Source organism: Mauremys mutica, chromosome 1 (assembly GCF_020497125.1).
Source record: "Mauremys mutica isolate MM-2020 ecotype Southern chromosome 1, ASM2049712v1, whole genome shotgun sequence".
NCBI classification, from domain to species: Eukaryota; Metazoa; Chordata; order Testudines; family Geoemydidae; genus Mauremys; species Mauremys mutica.
The window spans coordinates 209,274,668-209,298,573 of NC_059072.1; the positions used below are offsets into that span (position 1 = coordinate 209,274,668).

At 41.7% G+C, this 23,906-nt stretch overlaps 1 protein-coding gene across 7 annotated transcripts in view; it reads right to left on the reverse strand.

Moving 5' to 3' along the window:
• Positions 1 to 23,906, reverse strand: part of KDM6A (lysine demethylase 6A) — a 303,262-nt gene that overhangs the window by 109,260 nt on the left and 170,096 nt on the right. For all 7 annotated transcript variants that reach the window (XM_045002630.1, XM_045002631.1, XM_045002629.1 and 4 more), the window contains 2 exons: positions 21,893 to 21,947; positions 5,038 to 5,072 (listed from right to left, as the gene is read on the reverse strand). In XM_045002630.1, coding sequence (XP_044858565.1) covers positions 5,038 to 5,072; positions 21,893 to 21,947 — 90 coding nt within the window. The remainder of the gene's footprint in view (positions 1 to 5,037; positions 5,073 to 21,892; positions 21,948 to 23,906) is intronic.

Below are 23,906 nucleotides of genomic sequence, written 5' to 3' on the forward strand. Positions count from 1 at the left end.
GTGAATGAACCAGTGATGGTGTGGCTGATCTGGTTAGGTCCTGTGATGGTGTTGCTGGTGTAGATATGTGGGCAGAGTTGGCATCGAGGTTTGTTGCATGGGTTGGTTCCTGAGCTAGAGTTACTATGGTGCGGTGTGCAGTTACTGGTGAGAATATGCTTCAGGTTGGCAGGTTGTCTGTGGGCGAGGACTGGCCTGCCACCCAAGGCCTGTGAAAGTGTGGGATCATTCTCCAGGATGGGTTGTAGATCCCTGATGATGCGCTGGAGGGGTTTGAGCTGGGGACTGTATGTGATGGCCAGTGGAGTCCTGTTGGTTTCTTTCTTGGGTTTGTCTTGCAGTAGGAGGCTTCTGGGTACACGTCTGGCTCTGTTGATCTGTCTCCTTATTTCCTCGTGCGGGTACTGTAGTTTTGAGAATGCTTGGTGGAGATTTTGTAGGTGTTGGTCTCTGTCTGTGGGGTTAGAGCAGATGCGGTTGTACCTCAGTGCTTGGCTGTAGACAATGGATCTTGTGGTGTGCCCGGGATGGAAGCTGGAGGCATGAAGGTAGGCATAGCGGTCGGTAGGTTTTCGGTATAGGGTGGTGTTAATGTGACCATCAATTATTTGCACCGTAGTGTCTAGGAAGTGGACCTCCCGTGTAGATTGGTCCAGGCTGAGGTTGATGGTGGGGTGGAAGCTGTTGAAATCGTGGTGGAATTTTTCCAGAGTCTCCTTCCCATGGGTCCAGATGATGAAGATGTCATCAATGTAGCGTAGGTAGAGAAGGGGCGTGAGTGGACGGGAGCTGAGGAAGCGTTGTTCCAGGTCAGCCATAAAAATATTGGCATATTGTGGGGCCATGCGGGTGCCCATAGCGGTGCCACTGATCTGGAGATATATATTGTCATCAAATTTGAAATAGTTGTGTCTGAGGATAAAGGCACAGAGCTCAGCAACCAGTTGTGCTGTGGCATCATCAGGGATACTGTTCCTGACAGCTTGTATTCCATCAGCGTGTGGGATGTTGGTGTAGAGAGCCTCTACATCCATGGTGGCCAGGATGGTGTTTTCTGGAAGTTCACCAATGCATTGTAGTTTCCTCAGGAAATCAGTGGTGTCACGGAGATAGCTGGGCGTGCTGGTGGCATAGGGTCTGAGTAGAGAGTCCACATATCCAGACAGTCCTTCAGTGAGAGTTCCAATGCCCGAGATGATGGGGCGTCCAGGATTTCCAGGTTTGTGGATTTTGGGCAGTAGATAGAATAGACCCTATGCCACCAGCACGCCCAGCTATCTCCGTGACACCACTGATTTCCTGAGGAAACTACAATGCATTGGTGAACTTCCAGAAAACACCATCCTGGCCACCATGGATGTAGAGGCTCTCTACACCAACATCCCACACGCTGATGGAATACAAGCTGTCAGGAACAGTATCCCTGATGATGCCACAGCACAACTGGTTGCTGAGCTCTGTGCCTTTATCCTCAGACACAACTATTTCAAATTTGATGACAATATATATCTCCAGATCAGTGGCACCGCTATGGGCACCCGCATGGCCCCACAATATGCCAATATTTTTATGGCTGACCTGGAACAACGCTTCCTCAGCTCCCGTCCACTCACGCCCCTTCTCTACCTACGCTACATTGATGACATCTTCATCATCTGGACCCATGGGAAGGAGACTCTGGAAAAATTCCACCACGATTTCAACAGCTTCCACCCCACCATCAACCTCAGCCTGGACCAATCTACACGGGAGGTCCACTTCCTAGACACTACGGTGCAAATAATTGATGGTCACATTAACACCACCCTATACCGAAAACCTACCGACCGCTATGCCTACCTTCATGCCTCCAGCTTCCATCCCGGGCACACCACAAGATCCATTGTCTACAGCCAAGCACTGAGGTACAACCGCATCTGCTCTAACCCCACAGACAGAGACCAACACCTACAAAATCTCCACCAAGCATTCTCAAAACTACAGTACCCGCACGAGGAAATAAGGAGACAGATCAACAGAGCCAGACGTGTACCCAGAAGCCTCCTACTGCAAGACAAACCCAAGAAAGAAACCAACAGGACTCCACTGGCCATCACATACAGTCCCCAGCTCAAACCCCTCCAGCGCATCATCAGGGATCTACAACCCATCCTGGAGAATGATCCCACACTTTCACAGGCCTTGGGTGGCAGGCCAGTCCTCGCCCACAGACAACCTGCCAACCTGAAGCATATTCTCACCAGTAACTGCACACCGCACCATAGTAACTCTAGCTCAGGAACCAACCCATGCAACAAACCTCGATGCCAACTCTGCCCACATATCTACACCAGCAACACCATCACAGGACCTAACCAGATCAGCCACACCATCACTGGTTCATTCACCTGCACGTCCACCAATGTAATATATGCCATCATATGCCAGCAGTGCCCCTCTGCTATGTACATCGGCCAAACTGGACAGTCTCTAAGGAAAAGGATAAATGGACACAAATCAGATATTAGGAATGGCAATATACAAAAACCTGTAGGAGAACACTTCAACCTCCCTGGCCACACAATAGCAGATCTTAAGGTGGCCATCCTGCAGCAAAAAAACTTCAGGACCAGACTTCAAAGAGAAACTGCTGAGCTCCAGTTCATCTGCAAATTTGACACCATCAGCTCAGGATTAAACAAAGACTGTGAATGGCTTGCCAATTACAGAACCAGTTTCTCCTCCCTTGGTTTTCACACCTCAACTGCTAGAACAGGGCCCCATCCTCCCTGATTGATCTAACCTCGTTATCTCTAGCTTGCTTCTTGCTTGCATATATAAACCTGCCCCTGGAAATTTCCACCACTTGCATCTGAAGAAGTGGGTATTCACCCACGAAAGCTCATGCTGCAAAACGTCTGTTAGTCTATAAGGTGCCACAGGATTCTTTGTTGCTTTTACATTGTTTAAAAGTTGTTTTTAAACAGAACCTTTGGTTCCATTGGAACCCTCAATACCACATAGATGTATAGTTGACTGGCAAGAGACTTTGGCTAGGATGCACCAAGAATGGCCACAGAAATGGACAAGAGCATACAAGATCATCCCTTTGAAGCACTACTGAAGCTGATCACAGTACATCTACTTTGCAAGAACTACAGCAGCTTGTATCAGAGCCCAAATTCTTGGCTCTAATCTGTGTTGACCTAAGACTTTAAATTGTGATACGCACTACTGGAAAATTTAGGGTAGACGAAACACTGGGCAGGGTAAACGACCATCATCCAATTATATAAAGAGGTTTCTCCCAAATGATGGGATCATGAGAAGGTTTAATAGTTCACAGGCCCGGTGGGGTTGAGGTTGGAGAGCAAGCCCACCCTGCACTCAACACCACAGTGGTAGCTCCTGTCCCGTGGGGCTGGCCCCAGTTCCCTGCTCCAGGCATCACTTTCTGGCGCATGGGGTCACAGCACCATAGCACCACTCAGGAGTGGAAGATGCCAGCCTTCACACAGCCCACTTTAAGTGAGAAATCATGACTAATGCCAGCAACCCGGCGACGGAACATCGATTAACGATCTTCCAGTCTTCAGAGCAACAACTCAAGCCACCATACTCTTGACATAATTATCTTTCTTAACCACCTAAATGTAAAAATGTAGTTGTTGCTCTACATCAGCCATACAAAGAAGCAGCAGCAGCACTCAGGTTTGGCCCGGCTGCCACTCCATCATGACCTGCCCCATGTCCTCTGCCCCAGCATTGCAATGGTAATTCTGGCTTATTGCTGAGGAGAGGCAGTCAATGAGGGGCAGCTGGGCCAAATTTGGGTGACTGACATTGCAACCTAATCTGCAGGGCCACAGTGCCGATCAGGTTTGGCCCAACCAACATTCCACCATGACAGCCTCCCTTCTGCACAAGGCCTGAATTAGCATTGTTGTGCTAGGGCAGAGAACACTGCAGCAGGTAGTCAGTGCCTCCTCAGCAGGGTGTGGAGGCAGCACTAAAGGACCAACCTAGCCTATGATTTTGTTGCCCCCCCCCCGCAACACACACACACATTTGGACTTTGGGTGGGTCACCTCAGTAAAAAGTTTGGAAACCACTGATGTAAGGCACCTGATATGAGGGTCTGGATGTTTTATTTACAAAATATACATGTTTTTAAAAAATGATTTAACTTTCACAAAACAAAGTCAATTTATGCTTCTCCCCACAACAATTACATTTACTTTATCCTTTAGTTGAGGAAAGCACAGAATTTACTTGGCACTATTTTGTTTACAAGAGCTTTTGTTTTCTATTTATCTGTGTTCTTCAGGACACATCTTTTACTTGTTTTTTTTAACTAGTATCTACATCTATACCCAATAGAAAGTGTACAATGCACATTGTGTGACTATGTTTTCACTCAAATTACACCACACTTTGAAGGTACTCTTAATAGCTAGTGTGTTACATTTATTTGCACCCTAGCATCTTCATTCAAATTGGTGGATAAGCCATCCATACCTTACCAAAAGCCTACTGAGGAAACTCTGAGGGCAGAATTTGGCCCAGAATTCGTAACAGCATAACTTTATAGTCTGCAGATGACTCATCTTATTTGGCAGTAACCACATTTTTAGATTTCTTTGTATCTATGTGTTCACACATATGGAGCCTTAGAACATCTGGCAACTGTTTTAGGAACTACTGTATTGAAAGTCAATTTAAATTTCAGAAAGAAATTTTAGCCAATAGTTCAAGTTTAGTTCTTGCCCGAAAATGACTGACAGTGTATCTAGGAAATGGCAAATACAAAGATTAAGAAAAAATAGCTAGCGGGACTCTTATATGTGCAATATTTTGAACTTACCACAACAAATTACATTTCCTAAGCTGTTCGTCCATTATAATTATTTTCTTAATGGACATAAGTTGATGCAAACTTCACATAGCATCTGCCTAACTTTCTTTCACAAAAGTGTCACTAGTGGGCTGGATTTCACAAACTGATTATATAATACACTGACTATACTTAATCAAAAATACAAAAAGCTTAACACTTACCTGGATTTCATATAAGTGGGCAATGTGAAACTGAACTGTAAAAGTGGGAAAGTAAAATAATTAATTATAATAAAAACAGACATTTAATAAGAACGAAATAGTTTAATATTAAACATTTTAAAAACGTAAGTAATTCGTTGTGAGTTAAGGTTTATTTCCAAATAAATTTTATCAGTGATTTCAAATCTGACAGTAGCATTGGTGAAATATGAACATGTGCTCCAATAGCAGTGTTATGCTTACATACAAACAATGCAAAAACCTGAACCTGAACTTGTAAATCAGATACAGTACCACAAACTTTATGAAATTACAGCAGATTTAACAAAAACAAAAGTAGCTAACTGTCTCTCATGGAGAAAATGCTTAACAGCACCATGTTGTAATATTTTCAGCACATAAGCCAATCAGAAACAAGCAAATACAATTTTTCTGCTATTATTTAATTACTGGTGGAGCTGACTGGATAGGTCTCAGACCAGAAAAAATACGTTACATGCACTAAAACATACACATTCTCTCTGCAAAAGCACACAAGCTTCTTATCCTCTACTTCTAGACTTAGTGCATGCACCTACCCTCAAAAGGCCCTGATTCAGCAACTGAATTTGATTTTAAGGCACAGTATCTCAAATAGCTAAAACTGTTATTTGTCTTGGGAAATCTGGAAGTTTCAACTTTCCAATAACATACAGCATCAGTTATTTCAGAAGACAGTCGAGCATAAAATGGTCATTTTTCCAATGAACCATGTAAAACTACACACAATTGACTGGACAGGTCAAAATGCTTTTAGCATCCCTAGTATGCATTCATGCATGTAAGGGAATTCTAACTCCCTACCACCATAATAGTAAGATACCAAACATTGTGGGCCAGTCCATCCCCCAACTGCTGATGGCTGATTAGCTAGGATTTTTTTTTTTTTTAAAGATTTACTCTGTGTGTTTATGAATAAGCTGTTTTATGTTTGGTAAATTTTCACATACATTTTTCAGTATAATTATCCACCACCCAACAAAGCAACACCAAATTCCATTCCCTAAAACTATTTTGATTTGCAGAAAACTATTATTTTCACCAAATATAACTTCAAATCACTCCCCCAAGCTACGAACTAAGTGCTAGTGAGAAAAAACATATGTAAAGTATGTATAATTTAAAGAAAATGAATAACCAGAACTACCACAATTGAAGCATTCATATAAAATCTATATTTTAACATTTTTAAATAAGATTTTTTTTTTAAAACCTAGTAGGCCAAAGACTATGTCACTCAACACATGAGTTCTGACTGTGGATCATGCTCAGTAAGGCTATGGCTACACTATGAGGTTTGCAGCAACATGGCTGTGCCACTAAAATGCACCCCTGTGTGGCTGCTTTTTGTCAGCAGGAGAGCTCTCTCCTGCTGACAAAACAGTTCCATCCCTCCACCAGCAGCAGCGGCTTTGTAGGCAGGAGACCACTCCCACTGACAAAACGCTGTTCACGCTTTGTGTTGGTAAAACGTTTGTCACTCGGGAGGGCGGGGGAGAAGGGGGCAGGTGGGTGTGTGTTTTTGTAAAACCCCTGAACAACAAAAGTACGTGAATGAAGTGCCAGTGTAGACAAAGCCTCAGTTAATATGATAAAAATCCTTTAGAAACTTTAACTGAAAGTCAGTGTACATTACTCACTAAAAATTGTCTCCATTTTTATTTTATTCCCAAAACACAGAGACCGTTTCATATTCAGGAGACAAATATAAATTTTCATCTAGTTTTCTGTTTAGGAATATATTTTTTAAATGATTTAAAATCTCATACATGAATACTAAACAAGAAACCCAAGAGAATGCTACTATGAAATATCAGAGGGGTAGCCGTGTTAGTCTGGATCTGTAAAAGCAGCAAGGAGTCCTTGGCACCTTATAGACTAACAGACGTATGGGAGCATGAGCTTTCGTGGGTGAATACCCACTTCGTCGGATGCATGGGAAATATTTCTGTCAATCTTAATTTTTTAAAAACTTTTAATTTAACAGCAGATTCACTGGTATACCAGAACAGCATAAAGCAGCCAGAGTGCACCAATAGTTGAGTTTACAACTGCTTTGCATCACCAGGGCAAGGCATAGCAGTCAAACTGAACTGGTGAATCCAGCCCTTAATTAGTAATTAGTTTATCAGTTTAGAGGGCTGTGTTATGGAGACCACTGCTGTGTAAAAGGATAGGTGGGGGAAGGCCAGTTTCCAGGTCTCAATATCTCCACTTTAAAGGCTCTAATAACTTACTAAATACAATAAAATAACTTAAGACTAACACAATTGGCAGAGTAACAGACTCTAAAAAAAATAAGTTCTTTCTAATGAAAACATCAACATAAGCTCAAATATAGCATCATAAATCCCTGCATTTATTCCTAAAGCTATGCTATTTATTCTTTAAAGATGATTCACAAATGATTCCCCCCCATGATTTACAGAGAGAGTTTGCATGTTTTTTGTCATGCTTGTTTCTTTACCTTAGAAATATCGGCAGTATCGAAGTCTGATCTTCCCAAGTTTTGTTGAAAGACTTCTTGGGGATGGGGTGATAACTCAAGTACATGCATAAGTACTCTTAGGCCTTGGCTACACTGGCGCTTTACAGCGCTGCAAAAAACACCCCCCTGAGCGCTGCAAAGTGCCAGTGTAAACAGTGCCGCCGCGCTGGAAGTGTGGCTCCCAGCGCTGCAAGCTAATACCCACGGGGAGGTGGAGTATGTGCAGCGCTGGGAGAGCTCTCTCCCAGTGCTGGTGCTGCGACCACACTCACACTTCAAAGCGCTGCCGCGGCAGCGCTTTGAAGTTTCGAGTGTAGCCAAGCCCTTAGGCAGAAGTGAAAGTAAGCTGGTACGGGCCGGTACGGAGGACCGGTAAGAAAAAGAGACTGACTGAAGGAGGGAGAGAGAAGCCTGCTCCCTGCATAAGAATAGTTTAAACTCAGCTGTTCCCTGATGGTTCAGCACCCAGGGCTAGGTTTCTGGCATCCTTGTTAATTTCACTCACAGTAGCTGGGAGGAGGGGGTCATGGGGAGGGTGTGTTTGACCATGGCAGGGGCAATCCTTTTCTGCCCCCGGGATGAGGAGATCTTGTCTCCAATACTAATATACACAACAAATACAATCATTTGGCTGCACAGCTTAAATCCAGAGCTAATAAAAGCAGGTGGAAGGGGAAAACTCACTGTCACATTGGTTTCTCATCTCCTCCCTCCCCCTCCTCCAGCCAGGCTGCAGACAAGGCTCTGCATTCCTCCCCATTCCCCCCACCCCCCAGCAGAGGTTTTCCTCTAAGCTCTAGCTTGCAGTAGGGAGACTGGCTGAGATGCCTGCTGCTGCTGCCTGCAAAAAACAGTTTAAACTCAGCTGTTCCCTGTGCAGTTCAGTGCCCAGAGTTAGGAGCCGTTTCTGGCATCCTTGTTAATTTCACTCCCAGTTGTTGTTGGGTGTGAAAGACTATGGAAGGGGCAGTTCTTTTCTGCCCCCAGGATGAGGGGATCTCCTAAACACAACCAAAATCAGGAACCATTTCCAAGTTCAAATCTATCCCATTCCCTCCCCAGCAGAGGATCATGGTTGTGATGTCCAAACTGCTTGCAGATCCTCTTTGAAATGTTACTGTTTAAAAAAAAAACAACACAAAAAACATGGAGAACATGGTGGAAAGACGTGTCATGATTATTAGGGTTTATTTTTGGCAAAGCAATTTTGCTAAAGCAACTAAAGATTCAAAAGGAAAGCAAATAGCCTCCATAGACAAAACCACAAAGGGATTAGAGGGGAAAACTGAATATTCAGGGAAATTATTGTGCCTCCTTTGAAAGAAACAGTAATTTTCATTCCAATCCGCCCTCTTTATATATTGATTTAAACACCTGAAATGTCCTTAGGACATCGGGTGCAATCTCAGATCTCTTTTTGTTTTATCCTGCCTGCAGAGTGCAGAGGCTGAAATTGACAAAATTTTCTCTAAATATCTTGTATATTTCATGAAGGCTATTCCAGTTGTCCTTCATTCACCCCTGACTTCTTCCCCCGCCACCCTCCCTGGCTGGCTGGCTGTGGTTTTTACCTTGGTTACTTACTCCTTGGCAGACCCAACCCAGCGGCACCGGCTGGCTCTCTGCAGGCAGCAGCCCACAGGGGCCAGTTGCTGGGGTCGCTGCTGGTCAGTGGCAGGTTGCAGCTGCATTGTTTGACACATTCATACACATACATACAGTCAGAGATGAAAGTAAGCTGGTCCGGTCCGGCGTACTGGCAAGAGCCAGTATGCCGTGCTGGACCGCATCGACTTCCACGGTGGGGATTGAAAGGGCTCAGAGCTCTCCGCGGCTGTGGGCAGCCCAGAGCCCTTTGAATCCTTACTGCAGCTGGGATTTAAAGGGCTCAGAGCTCCCCGCAGCTGCAGGCAGCCCAGAGCCCTTTAAATCCTGGCCGCGGCTGAGATTTAAAGGGCTCAGAGCTCCCGCCGCTGCGGGCAGCCCAGAGCCCTTTGAATCCCGGCTGCGGCTCCGGCGGCTGGGCTGGGGCGGGGATTTAAAGGGCTCTGGGCTTCCCTCAGCGGCAGGCGCTCTGGGCCCTTTAAATCCCTGCCCCAGCCCCGCAAAGCTCGGGGTTCTCCCTGGCGGCCAGAGCCCCGGGCCCTTTAATTTGCCCCTGAGCCCCGGGGGGCTCCCAGCCACCTCTGCAGCTGGGAGCCCCTGGTTGATTTAAAGGCTCTGGGTCTCCCAGCCACAGCTGGTTCTCCAGGGCCTTTAAATCTTGAGAGGCCACGCCCCCTCAGGACTCCGGCAGTACCGGTAAGTCCTGTAAGTTACTTTCACCCCTGCTCTTAGGCCTTATGTACACTAGGATAAAAGGCTGATGGTACAGCTGCACTGCAAATTCAGGTGCAACTATAGCGCAGGTAGGCATATCTGCATTTTAGTTTTAATCTAGCTAGCAGGGGAAACAGCACAGATTTAAGCACAGGCTAGCTGCCTAGACTGGTTAGTCACATCCTCATTGCTACTGATAGCTGCACTAGCTAAATTAAAGCTAATGCAGGTGTGCCTGTCATCATTACAATTTAGTTTGTGATGTAGACATACCCTGAAACATTCTAAAAGTTTAGTACAGACAAGCAATGTATACTTAGTTTACCACATACTCAGGTGTCTGAGTTCAATCTAGGCTTCTCACTAAGGCTTTAACTTGATCAGAAGAACACATGTTCAAGGCAGCATTCCTACTTCACACTAGACCCACAATATGTTATCAAGCACATCTCCCGTTTAAATTCTAATACAGACAAGGTTTAGAGAAGAAGGGGGAAGTGTGCTGAATCTTTAACAAAGATATGCTTTACCCCAGGCAACGAAAGTTAAATAGGTGCTAGACAAGAATTAAGTTTTAAATAATCAATCCCATTAAGATATTCCTTCCTCTTTCAAGCATTCAGTTTTTAGGCTTGTGATGCCATAATTTTATTAGATACGCAAATCAGTATTACAGAAAAGACTTTTGTTGTTGTTTTTTTAAACAGCCCAGAAACCATTTTTAAGTTTAAAATAACAACTTTAGGCTCTTTTACATTTTTAGACTCCCACCCCCCCCCCCCCAAAAAAAAAAAAAAGCCTCCTGCCCCCTTTATTTCAACTTCAAGACTCACAAAGAAAAACACATATTCTCTATGGGAGAATTAGCATAATTACAGCATTGAGGCCTACTCCCACAAAGACTGATTTCAAAGGGCATTCACAGCACACAGCACTGTGCCAGATTGGGCCCTTTAAGGGAATAAAATAACAGAGAAATTAAAACACTATAATTAAGTTATCCAATCATTATATTCAATATGGGTGAAATATACTGCTTAACAAAATTTGTCAGTGTAAGTCAAAAGGATAGAACCAATACAGTAAACTAAATGAATGTTAATCACTAATGACAGTTGTCAGTCATCCTTACTGCCTTGGTAACTAAAACTATTGCCCAGTTGCTCATTCTGAGCTCTAATTTACAGAATCTCATGACTTATAGTACTAGAGAAATGCTTGTACATAATGTAGAAAAAAATTGGCTCATTAAAACAACTTTAATTTTAACTTGCTGAAAAGCAACTCAGCATTACTCAGAGCATGGCAGCCTGAAAAGATCACTCAGTACACCAGCAAATAAAACCCCTAACATTTCCACTTCAAGTATCACTATAAAACTGAGTGTCACCTTTCACTACACAGAATCTAAGCTCAACTCTCACTTTTCCACCAGGCTGGTATTTTACACAAGGCAATTTCATGTTACCCTCTAAATTACTGCAATTTAGAACGATTCACATAACACAAGACACTGGAAACTTCATGCTATCATTTAACATTAATTTTAATTTAACAATGAACTACTTTATCATCACTTTCCCCCTCAAATAACTCAGTATGCCATAAGAATGGCAAACAAGCCTTCCTCTGTATTCTCCCACCTGTAGAGCAAGATATTTTGAAAGGAAAGTTTCATTTACTTGTTAATTTTCAATGGGATAATAACTCAGCAGTGCTAGCAATTTAGTTATTACTAGTTGGGCAGCAAAAACAAAAGCAGTGTCAAAGCTGTTGCTAAAGTTGTTGATCCTGTAAAGTCCATTCATCCCACCCCTTCAGTGTATGTTGCCACCCCAATACTGTATTTTCTCTCTCAAAATTAAAAGAAGAAGAAATGGATGGATGTTCAGACATCTTGTAGAAAAACAAACAAACAGGTAAGCCCATTCCCCTCTCCCCATACACCAGAATGTATTGATTCCTTAATTAAGAAGAGGCCAGTAATGAGCATCCCAGCAAAAACACAATCAAACACTGGGCATGGGAGTGTAAAGGAAGGAAAGAACATCTCAAATACTTTCTTCCAAATACATCATTTGAAATCATTGGTCCACAACAATGTGAAGCATCTTCTGGCTGAAGGATGCATCAGTTAATGTGACAACTGAGCTTTGGGTTGTTGTGGGTTTTTTTTTGAGAAAGTATGCTGGCAGGCTGGCCTGCATATTAATTTAGTGATTGTTGAACTTCCTCCACCTCAGGAAATGCTGTATTTCTCGTAGAATTTGCTTGAAGGTCAAACATATGCTGTTTGAAAACCCTCTCTATTGTGTCCTTGAATACCTTCTTTCGCTTGTACTGAGGGCTATAAAAATAAAAAGTACTGTTTTAATGAATATTCTTGATGCTTTCAATGAGTAATTTTCTCATCTCTCTTTCTATCACAAGCTTGTCCTTGTCAAGTGGCTTCATTTTGGATGTAAAACTGGTTAGACAGTACCTTGCAGCAAGATGGTTAGATGGATACTTATGATACAACTACACTGCAGCTCAAGTAGACAGATGCGCTAGCTCAAAAACAGCAGTGTAGCTGTGAGTAGCACAGTGGCAGCCTGGGCTAGCTACCTAAGTACTTACCCAATGGGCTTGTGTGGGTTTGTACTCAAGCCGCTAGCCTGAGCTGTTGCTCGTGCTACATGCAGTGAGGCTGCTACTTTTACTGAATCCTGTGGCACCTTATAGACTAACAGACGTTTTGCAGCATGAGCTTTCGTGGGTGAATACCCACTTCTTCGGATGCAAGTGGTGGAAATTTCCTGGGGCAGGTATATATAAGCAAGCAAGAAGCAAGCTAGAGATAACGAGGTTAGATCAATCAGGGAGGATGAGGCCCTGTTCTAACACGGCTACCCCTCTGATACTTTTACTGAGCTAGCTTGAGCAGAGTTAGCATGTGTCTGTATACCCTAGGTGGGAAGCATGCTCCTAGCTGTAGTGTAGACATACTCTTAGCAGCAAATCTTACAAAATCCATAGGAGTTGAGAGAACAATTTTTCCTTTGTGGAATATTCATATTGTGGGGCTTGAACTATAAGGCCCCTAAATGCAGAAACCCTCCTGGCGGAAGTGATTATGACTAAGCAACCACTTTAGTATATAAATGTAATGAAAACTTCTTAATAGGCTCAAAAAGGTTCTGTAAAAGTAGATGGAATACAATATTCAGATTCAATGTAGGACATTTGTGAATGTTTAGAGGTCTTAGGAATCCATCTGCCTTGTGGTATCTAAATACAGATTCCTTTACCCTGTGAGTTTATCAGAAGTATCTACCCTTAAAATCTTTTCACTGTAAACATCTGGAATACTATATAATTCACTACCAGGATCCTATCAAAGCTATCTATAAATTTAAGCTTTAATCAGATTCAGTTTTGCTGTATGTGCATCAGTGCCTAATTTTGTCTAACCCCTCTAGAGGCCTCTCTGGATGATCCAATCCTGATATCTAACACAAATACAAAGGGTATGTCTACACTGCAAAAAAACAAAACAAAAAAAACCACCCCTGCAGCAGCCAGTCTCAGAATCCAGGTCAACTGACAGGCTACAGGGCTAAAAATAGCAGCTTAAATGTTCCCACTGGGCTGGAGCCTGGCTCTGAAATCTGGTGGCGGGGGAGGGGGAGTTGAGAGAAAGAGGAGACAAACATCTACACAGCTATTTTTAGCCACGTAGCGTGAGCCCTAGTCAGTTAACCTGGACTCAGACTCGCTGCTGCAAGGGTTTTTTTTGGTAGTGTAGATGTACTCCCACAGATCATGCTTGCCCTTCCTTGTTACAATCAGGTCAGAAATCCACTGTGTGTAAACTGAACACTCCACCATTTAAAACCATCCAACTTAGCCAGTCTGCTTTGGTGTTCAGTACCTGATTGATTACCAGGAGCGCCAACCCTGGAAAAGTAGCATGCCTTAAATGTGTAGAAGGTATGCCACTGTTTAAATGTTTTCTGACATCAACAGACTGGAATCAATCCAAAACAGTTTTTAAAGGATATGGAAAAAACTCCTAAAATAATGTTCTCAGAACCACCAGGTAAGGGATTGAGATATGATCAGAAAAATATAACTTCAACAGTTCTTCCTGGAAATTGCCTAAAATATCCAGCGGGAGTCTTTATGTTTCACACAGATCCTCACCAATGGTCTACCGCTATGCACTGTATCATCATTCCTAACAAGGCCCAGGAACTGGATGCTGGAAAGAGTCAGAAAGGATTTTCCCCTTCCAATCACATACTGTAATTTGAGCAAAAATTCTTCTGAAAGACTTGAGCACGGCTCATCAGCATTAACAGGTGAGTAAATGTTTATCTGTGAGTTAGGCTCTTCTAGTTCCTGTTGACAATCAAGACAAATCCCACTACACTGTAATTTTGGAAAAAGAAATCATTGACAGATGTTTGCACAGATGATTCAAAGTTCTTGAGTTACCTGGCTGGGTCCTTGGTGGGAAGAGACTAATTTCCCTCTGAACTATTATGTCCTTAACCAGAGAGGAGGTACCTCATTGTAGCTCTGGGAACAGATTATTCTTCAGAATTTTATACTTAATTTGTGTTTTAGTTTAATCTATATCCCTTGCTAGCTGGTTTTTGTTCATCTTCCATCACATATGACACGTCAAATGAGATAACCATGTCTTTTTTGCATGAAGCAAGAATATACTTCAGCTTTGGTTTTGGAGAGCTCTACCACTCTCCGTAAATATAACAATCTCTTAGCATAAGTCTGATAAACTCCTAAGGGAAAAAAAGGGGGGTTTAAGTATTTTAATGCAACTTCTTATTCTCTGTCTGAGAGCTGCTCCTTTTCTTGGGAGGAATCTAATTCAACTGGAATTAGCACTGTCTTTCTCTCTCTCCATTCAATGGGAAACCACAAAATGAATTACCACCATACTGAGGAGAGAAATGGAGGATGCAATATTAAAAACTATCTGAATAATAGAGGGAAACATGCTTACTACTGAAACAGCCAAATTTCAGGTAGACAGGGAGTCACTGTAATGCTGCTATTCAGACAGGTCAGCTGGAAGGGCAAAAAGGGTGATAAAGGAGATTCTTACACTCCTGTAACACTAGTTGGGGAAAGGGTACCTTGAAGAATGCAAAACAACTCTGGAGTCCAAAAGTGTACAATCACCCTTCCACCAAGGGCTGAAGAATGAAGTATGTTTCACTGCTTCTTCAATTTCCTTTCTTAGGCCTTTTGGGCATTTTGCCTAATAGTACTGGGAAAAGGCATTCATACTGTGGCACACTAGCAAGCAAAAAAAAAAAACAAAAAACCCAAACAAAACAAAACAAAAACCCTCAAAGGAACTTGGAAGCATTGAGAAAATTGGCAGTATAGGTCATATAAAATATACAATAAAGGATCACACTACTGATAGAAAATAATGAACAAAAAACCCAAAGATCAGACTTAGGTGGGAACTCTCCAACTGTCTGCAGGCAGCCCTGTAAAGTAAAAACTTTGGAGAGGACTTTCTAGTATACTTAGCCTCCTGACTGACAGCTGACAATGCTTTTATTTTTGCCCAGAAAGCACACCAGTTATTTAGAACAGGTTGTAGAGAAAACTTCTATAGATATTTTTCTTAATTTTATTAAATTTTCATTTGCATCAGTAAAAAACTAATACATATTTGTTTGCTAACAGTTCTTCAAGATGTGTTGCACATGTCCATTCCATTCCACGTATGTGACACCTACATACACCTAAGTGGGAGAACTTGTTTCCACAGCAGTAGCGGTCGGGGCAGTGCATGTGTCCTCTACCCACTCATGCACATATACAAGGGCAGAGTGTGACTCCAATGTATAGGAGAAGGAGAGTGGGTCGTGCAATTGTCACTTGCAACTTAACTCAAAGAACAACAGTTACGAAACATGTATGTAACAGGTTTTTTGTCTGAGTGCTCACACTTCCACTATAGGTAATTCACAAGCAGTTCCAGATGGAAGAGGGTATCAGTCTACCTAAACAAGGACAGCAATGTTCTCAAATCTAGCATCATCTCATGAGACCTGTAAGACAGCATAATGAGTGATGAACATACTAACAGATGACCAACTTTGTGGCCCTGCAAACATCACTGGTAGGAATGTAACCCATAAAGCCAGCGCTGCTTGCACTCTCATAGTATGCACTAAAACTCTGAAGTAGTGGAATTTTAGCAATATTGTAGCACAGACTAATACAGGAGGAGATTCAGGGAGAAATCCTCTGCAAAGTGACAGGCTGCCTCTTCATCCTGTCAGCCAAGGAGATGAATAATTGCAGTGGCAACCTAACTCTGTAGCCCTGTCTAGGTAAAAGACAAACACCCTATGAACACACACAGTATGGAGTTTTTCAACGTTTGTGAGAGGAAGGTTTCAGAAAAGAGGTTGGTAAGTATACAGGCTAATTTAGATGCAAGTCTACCACAATTTTAGTAAGAAATTTGGGGTGTAGACACAAACTAACTATCTTCATAAAGCACTGTATAAGGAGGTATAATAAGCAAAGCCAAAAAAAAAAAGCCAGCAGAAATACTATCTTCATTGAGAGATGAGAAAACGAGGAGGTAGTTATAGGTTCAAAAGGGAACCCTATTAAAACCCACAGAACCAAATTCAGATCCCAGGATGGTGTTGGGCCCTAACAGGTGGGAAGAACTTGTCCAAAATTTAAGAATCTAACAATCAGAGGGCTGGAAAAAATAGATCTTTCTACAGCAGATCAGACTGCAGAGGCAGCTGCCAGATGAACCCAGAAGGAACTGACAGAAAGTACTTTTTCATTGAGTGAAGCAAATAATCCAAAATCAGGTGAACTGAGCCTGTGAAGGGGCCACACAGAGAACCTCTTCCATTTCTTGAGGTAAGTATAACTGATGGAGGGGTTTCTGCTATTTAAAGAACATTTTGCACTCCAAAGGAACAGACTGCTTCATGGGGAACTAACTATTGAACATCCAAACAGTCAAGTATAGGCTAAGTGGGCTGGGAGGCAGTGTGCCCATGATTCTGTGAAACCATACCTGAGACCTCAGCGAGAGGTATAGTATCTCGAATCAAAAGGCTCAATAGGTTTGAGGACTAAAGTTGGTGGAGCCAGGCAGATGCTATCAAAGAAGGAAGGAAGAGTTGACTGTCCAGGTGGATAGTTGGAAACTCTCAAACATTTATGTGGAAAGGAGATCCTGACCTGACCAGAGACCCAGAGTCTGAAAGTTCCCTCGGTGAGCTCCCCAACTGAGAGATGAAGCATCTGTGATTAGGGTCATGGAGGGCAAAGTTAGGGCAAAATGAACCCTATGGCATAGGCCAAACACCTAATAATAAATAGAGATGTACCTATCTCACAGAACTAGAAGGGACCCTGAAAGGTCATTGAGCCGCCTGCCTTCACTAGCAGGACCAAGTACTGATTTTGCCCCAGATCCCTAGGTGGCCCCCTCAAGGACTGAACTCACAACCCTGGGTTTAGCAGCCCAATGCTCAAACCACTGAGCTATCCCTTCTCCCACTGCAGGTATGTGAGTCTGCATGTCAAGTGGGTAATAAGAGGAATGGTAGAGAGACTTCAACCACCGCTGCATGACTCTGAAGTGACGTATGGCATTGTGAGTTATATATGTACAAGCCATCATATGACCTAGAGATTTCAGGCAATTCCTCTGTCGTACAAGGATATGCCTTGATGTTTTTGCGTAGTTACAAAATCACCTGAAACCTGGCCTGAGGTAAATACACTAACTGTGGTCGAGCCAAGAACCTCTCCTATGAATTTGATTCTCTGCACATGGAAAAGAGCTGATTTGTCCTTGTTGATCAACAGGCCCAACAAGTGGAAGACAAATTGGATTGTCCCAATGGCCATTGTTACTTGTCTGGACTGACTTCGAACCAACCAGCTGTCCAGACATGGGTACACCTGGACCCCTGTCTTACTGAGATGTGCCATAACCACTGCCATGCACTTTGTGAAGACTCAAAGGGCTGATGATAGGCTGAAAGGGAGAACCATAAACTGATAAACATCTGCTGCAACAAATCTAAAAAACCTCCAGTGGTTCTGGTGAATGGCCATATGGAACTAGGCACTCTTTAATAATTGTAGTCTAGGGATGGGAATAGGTGATCAAGCTGCAACCCTAGAAACGTAAACCAAGAAAGCAACCAATGCTGCTTGTGCTCTGATAGAGTGTGCTAAAATTCTGTGAGATAGTGGAGCTGCAGCAATGTTGTAGTACAGACAAGAACAGGAGGAGATCCAGAAAGAAATCCTTTGTGAAATGATGTTAAAGTAATCACACAAAACTTTATTTTTTATGTATCTGTTGTGGTTTGTAGGTCTAAAATAGGTTTGAGACTTCCCTTGGACTATGGAATGAGAAAATAGTGAGAAGAGACTCCCTTCACCCAATGCTGAGGAAGTACTTCTTCCACTGCCCCTAACTGTAATAGATTATTAATTCAAGAAGTTCATAGTCTTGTGAGAATGGCCCCTCAATGGGGATAGGGAGGGGGAGAAATAGAGGTAAATTGCAGTATATATTCCTGTTCCACTGTGCTGAGAACCCTGCTGCCAAAGGGAGAAGAAATTAGGGTGAGTGGTTCACTGGCCTTGACTAGGGAGTCAAATAAACTGCTTTGATGTTACAGATTGTGTGGAAGTAGCAGAAAACAGAGGAGGCAGAGTTACTCTCTTCCTCTGAAACGTATGTCATCTCCTGGATTGGTCTGGCTGCCTTATTGGGTAGAACAGCTTCCTCTGCTGGAACTGAGGATGGAACTGCATTCTCTTAGGGCCTGGGGAATATATGCCCAAAGACTTAAGGATTGCCCTATATCTTAGAAAATACAAAGCTTTGTCTGTCTTACCAGAAAGTAAACTTGGGGCCTGAAAGGGGACATCCTCAATTATTTGCTGGACTTCAGCTAAAATGCCAGATGACTGAAGCCAAGAACCACGATGTACCGTGACTGCTGTTGCCATCACCCAAGCTGCTGAATCTACCTCATTCAATACAGCCTGTAATGATGATCTTACTATCAGGCAGCTTTTATCTACAAGAGCTCTGAACTCTTTATCACCACCTGGCAACTTGTCAACAAATTTCAACACTGAGTCCCAACTAGAGTAATCATAGTAAGCTAAGACAGCTTCATGGTTTTCAATTCTTAACTGCAATCCTAATGAAGAATAAACATTTTTCTGAAATAAATCCAAGCTTTTTGCATCTTTGCCCTTGGGAGTCGATTTAGATTGCCCTTGTCTTGCTTTCTGATTCACAGCTGCCACCACCAAAAATCCCAGGGCTGGCTGTGAATAGAAATACTCATGTCCCTGGGAGGGAACTTGGTATCTTTTCGCCATTCTTTGGCAGTGTGTGTCAGAGAAAAGTGAGTTTGCTAAAGAATTTTGGTGGGTTCTAAGATGGTCTCATTAATAGGCAGAGCCACTCTAGCAAGTCCTGCAGAATGTAAAATATCCACTAACTTGTGTGTATTATCCTGGGCCAGTTCAACTGGAACACCGAGGGAAGTGACTACCCTTTTCTTAAGTTCCTGGTACATTTTATCATCATTCAGAACAGGGGACAATGACATCTGAGAGCGCATCCTCATCTGGTGATGATGAAGAAGTGCTGAACAGAGACACTATCATGTCAGTCTGCTGTTGTCTGATGAATATCTGTGACAGAAGGGTCAGATATTGGAGGGATAAGGTTCCTCAGCTGCTACAGTACCAGATGGAGAACAGCACCTTCACAGAGATTTTGGTAGATCTCTATCTAGGAGAGAAAGACCTTAATTCTGGGGCTACCCCCATGGATTTGAGAAAGGCCACTGTTATATTAGATATAATACTAGAGCACAAACCCAAGGCATCCTATTCCTGGACTTCTACTATAATAATCACGGTGCCAAGGCCTTGCCCGGCATAAGGAGAAATGAGATGCACAAACCGTTCTGTAATAAGATCCTGAAGTGCAAGATCCCACCTCCAATTCAGAGGATGAGTTAGCACAGTCTGAATGCCAAGCTGACACAGTACTGGGTGAAGCAGACAGAGACTGGCACCTGGACCAATGCGGGGCAGACAGTACTGGAGAAAGCATCCAAAGCTTTCCTCCTGAAGGGAACCATACATCTGCCTTGCTGCACAATAGTGCTTCCATACCCTGACAGTACCAAAAAAGATTCAGTCCCAGATGGCACTGAACATGCAGGTGCAGATGAAAGGTCTCAGTACTGAGGCCTGGGGTAAGAATAGTCAATTCCCGGACATCATCCTGCGTCAGTGGTGAGTCCAGCACCGATAGACACAGGAGGCCACTGCGTATGCCTCAGGCATCCTCTGTATAGAAGCTGATGCCTCTGAAGGTCCTGGCAATGGAGTAGGTCTCAATAATACCACATGAGGTGCTGCAGTCAATGACTCTACACTGTTAGAATGAGGTACTGGAAGGTGCCTAGCAGGAGACGACTTTGCATTAACCTCAGTACTGGTCTTCATCTGGTGTTAGTCTGTTAGGCACCTAGCCCTCAAAGAGGAAGACTTTTTCTGCTGTTTGTGCAGTATCAGAGATAGAGAATGGTATCTCCTCTTTGACTCTCTGTGATGTGGGGATGCCACCAAGAAGTCTGGTGGTATGCTCTGAGATGGAGTCATGTTTGAATCCCCACGTAACAAGAGGCTGGGTGGCAAAAAGCCGCTTTCATGAGGATCTCTCTTATGTTGAATTTCTCAACTTCTTAGCCCTGGTCTTAAATCCACTACAGACGATGCATTTATGCCTCAAGTGCCTTTCTCCCAAACACTTTAAACAGTGGAGTGAGGACAGCTGACCAGCGTAGATTCGCTACAGCCCCAACACCACCTAAATCCCACGTACTTAGACATGCCGCAGTTTTGAGCTAAAACCTCAAAGGAAAATAAGATAAGAACCAAGAATTTTTTCATGATAAGTACCGCTAATGGAAATTATAACTACAACAGTACTAAACTAATTATTTACAATACAAAACCCTCAAGTTTTCCTAAACAGAAGAGGAAAGAGCTTGAGACATGCTCTCTCTCTCTCTCTCTCTCTCACACACACACACACCCCCACCCCTGACCACAGGTGAGGAGAAGGAACTGCAGGGGGTGGCTGGGACACCTCTACCCCTTTTTAACCTTGGCTACTGGCATGAGGGTGCATGCACTTCCCTGGTATGGGAAAACATTCTTCAGCTTTAGTGCACTGTAATGCACACATCTAGAATGAAATGGACATGCGCAAGCACTCAAAGAAGAACTGTACATTGTAAATTTGATCCATATTCAAATGGAATATTGTGAAGAAATGTAGAAATGTTTCTGAATTAAATTAATGCCTTTGAAGTGAGATAATACAGCAACATAACCAAATTTTATCTTATCCAATAATGAAATAGATAATTTGTATTACTTTAATATTGTATCATTCTTATGTATAATATAGGATTTTTACTATTGTATTAAAATATTTCTATAATAAAATAGAAAGTGACTAGGTTTATAGAGTTTCTTTTAAAAACTATAAGATATGACAAACACTGTCTACAACAAAAAGAAATAGCAATTCCTCCCCAAACCTTAGCTCTTCAAAGACACTGATGAGGTATGACTCTCCTGGATCACTATTTCTTCCATTTCTTACGATGACAGTAATTTTATAATTCCATTGGCACATCTATATTTGACACAAACTATTCACAGTAGTTGGTTTCATGTTCATTTATGCAGCCTGGGTAACCATAGCTACCTACATCAGACAGTGTCACCAGCTTCAACAATTCTATGAGGAAAATTCCTCAAGTACTCATTGTCCAAAACTGCCATTTTAAAAGAGGCAAGTTAAAAACAGTTGTAGCTCTGTATATATGGCATTTTTCTATATATGCAACAAAATACATAAATCAAAATCTTAAAAATACTTACTTTCCGCATTGGACAAAGTGCAGGGATTGCTGTCAACCAAAGCTAACTGAAAATGCTGAAAAAGAATTAATATTGTTTACTTGTTTGATAGTCATAATTTAGAGAAATTTTAATACAGAAACAAAATGTTTCTATTTGAAATCAAATATACTATTTTACATGAGTCAGTTAGGCTGAAATGCAAGAACTAATATATAATCTTTTGAAATTTTATCTTTAGCAGATATGTTTCATTAGAGGAAAGTAAAATAATTTTACAGAATGTTTCATGAACTTAAACAACAATACTTCTAACAATTAAGTTTAGAACAGATATTTTATGAAATAGTTAGGGTAGTAAGTTTCTAAAAGAATGACTTCATCATTTGAATGGTCAAGATCTGTTCAAGCATTTATTTGACCTTCACAACAACTGAGACCAAATCATAGCCATTTCAGAGTCCCATGCAAATAAACGTGCAAGTCATTAAATGGCATATTTACTACAGGAAAATAAAATAGATTCAGAAGTACAGTGATTTGAAGCATCTCACCTGTTTAACAAGATATTAAAGCATTAAAAATAAATGACTTCAGATAAAAAGTTACAATTTTCATAACCACTTAGAAACCAATTGTCCCAGTTTTTTATTTAAAAAAGACAGTTTCTGTAAAATATTTGGAATTGTGTCTGACTGTACTGAATATTATAAGATTTCATTTAAAAATATATAAACTCTGAATTTATTTCTTAAGCATTTCCCTTCTCCAGAGGGGAAGCCAAACAATCAAAGTAATAAAGTTTGTCTACAAGGAAGTTTAGACGTGACCAATTTCAGTAGAACCTCAAAGTTATGAATTCCAGAGTTACAAACTGACCAGTCAGCCACACACTTCATTTAGAACCAGGCAATCAGGCAGCAGAGATCAAAAGAGAAAAAAAAGCAAATACAATACAGTACTGTGTTAAATGTAAAACTACTAAAAAATAAAGGGAAAGTTTAAAGAAGTTTTTATAAGATAAGAAAACTGTTTGTGCTTGTTTTACTTAAATTAAGATGGTTAAAAGCAGCATTTTTCTTCTGCATAGTAAAGTTTTCAAGCTGTATTAAGACAATGTCCAGTTGTAAACTTTTGAAAGAACAACCATAATTTTTTTTGTTCAGAGTTGTGAACAACTTCCATTCCTGGGGTGTTTGTAACTCTGAGGTTCTACTGTACAAGTTTCACATTAATTCAGTTAACATGAAAACTGAGAACTAAGAGTAACTGGGTGTAACAAAATAGATGGAATATGCATACAAACCTAAATGCTTCAGCATTTTTCAAGAAACTTCATAGAAAACAAATCTCCTACATACAGTGTAGAGTTTGGATTAATATTTTCTTACTGCAATGTACAAGGCCTACTGAATATTGGTACGTATTGCAAGTACTAAATTTCAATTAAGCAGATAAGATACTTGATTTGTAATTGAGATTGTAACAGCAACGTTTAGATACTGACTAAATCCAAATTTAATATGAAATACAAATCATGTAAATGAGGCTACTGAACAATTATACATAATCTTGTTAGTATGCAAGTATGGCATTTTATTTGCTGGTGTCTAGAGTACCAAGCAGTTAAGCGACAGTAGCTGTTATTAATGAAGCAAGAACATTTAAAACTAAGTTCCAGGGTAAGTGATGCACTCACCCTCTTTTCAAGATAGTTGTAAACACAAGGATACCACTCTAATAACATCTCAATAGAATTTGACTCACAAGAATGATACTATAACAAGGTTCCATAATACACAGGACTTTTATTTAGACATATCTATGACCAGCTTAAAATCAAACAATTAAAAATACCAACTACAGTGTTACAATTCAAGATAAATTATAAAGACTAGTGCTGCACCACCCAATTACAAGGATGCTCTCTAAGCCATACATAAATGGAACAGACATCCTTACTACATTCTGTCAACTTCATCCATGCATACAAATAGTTGCCAAAAATGAAGTCATCTCAACATTAATTATAAAT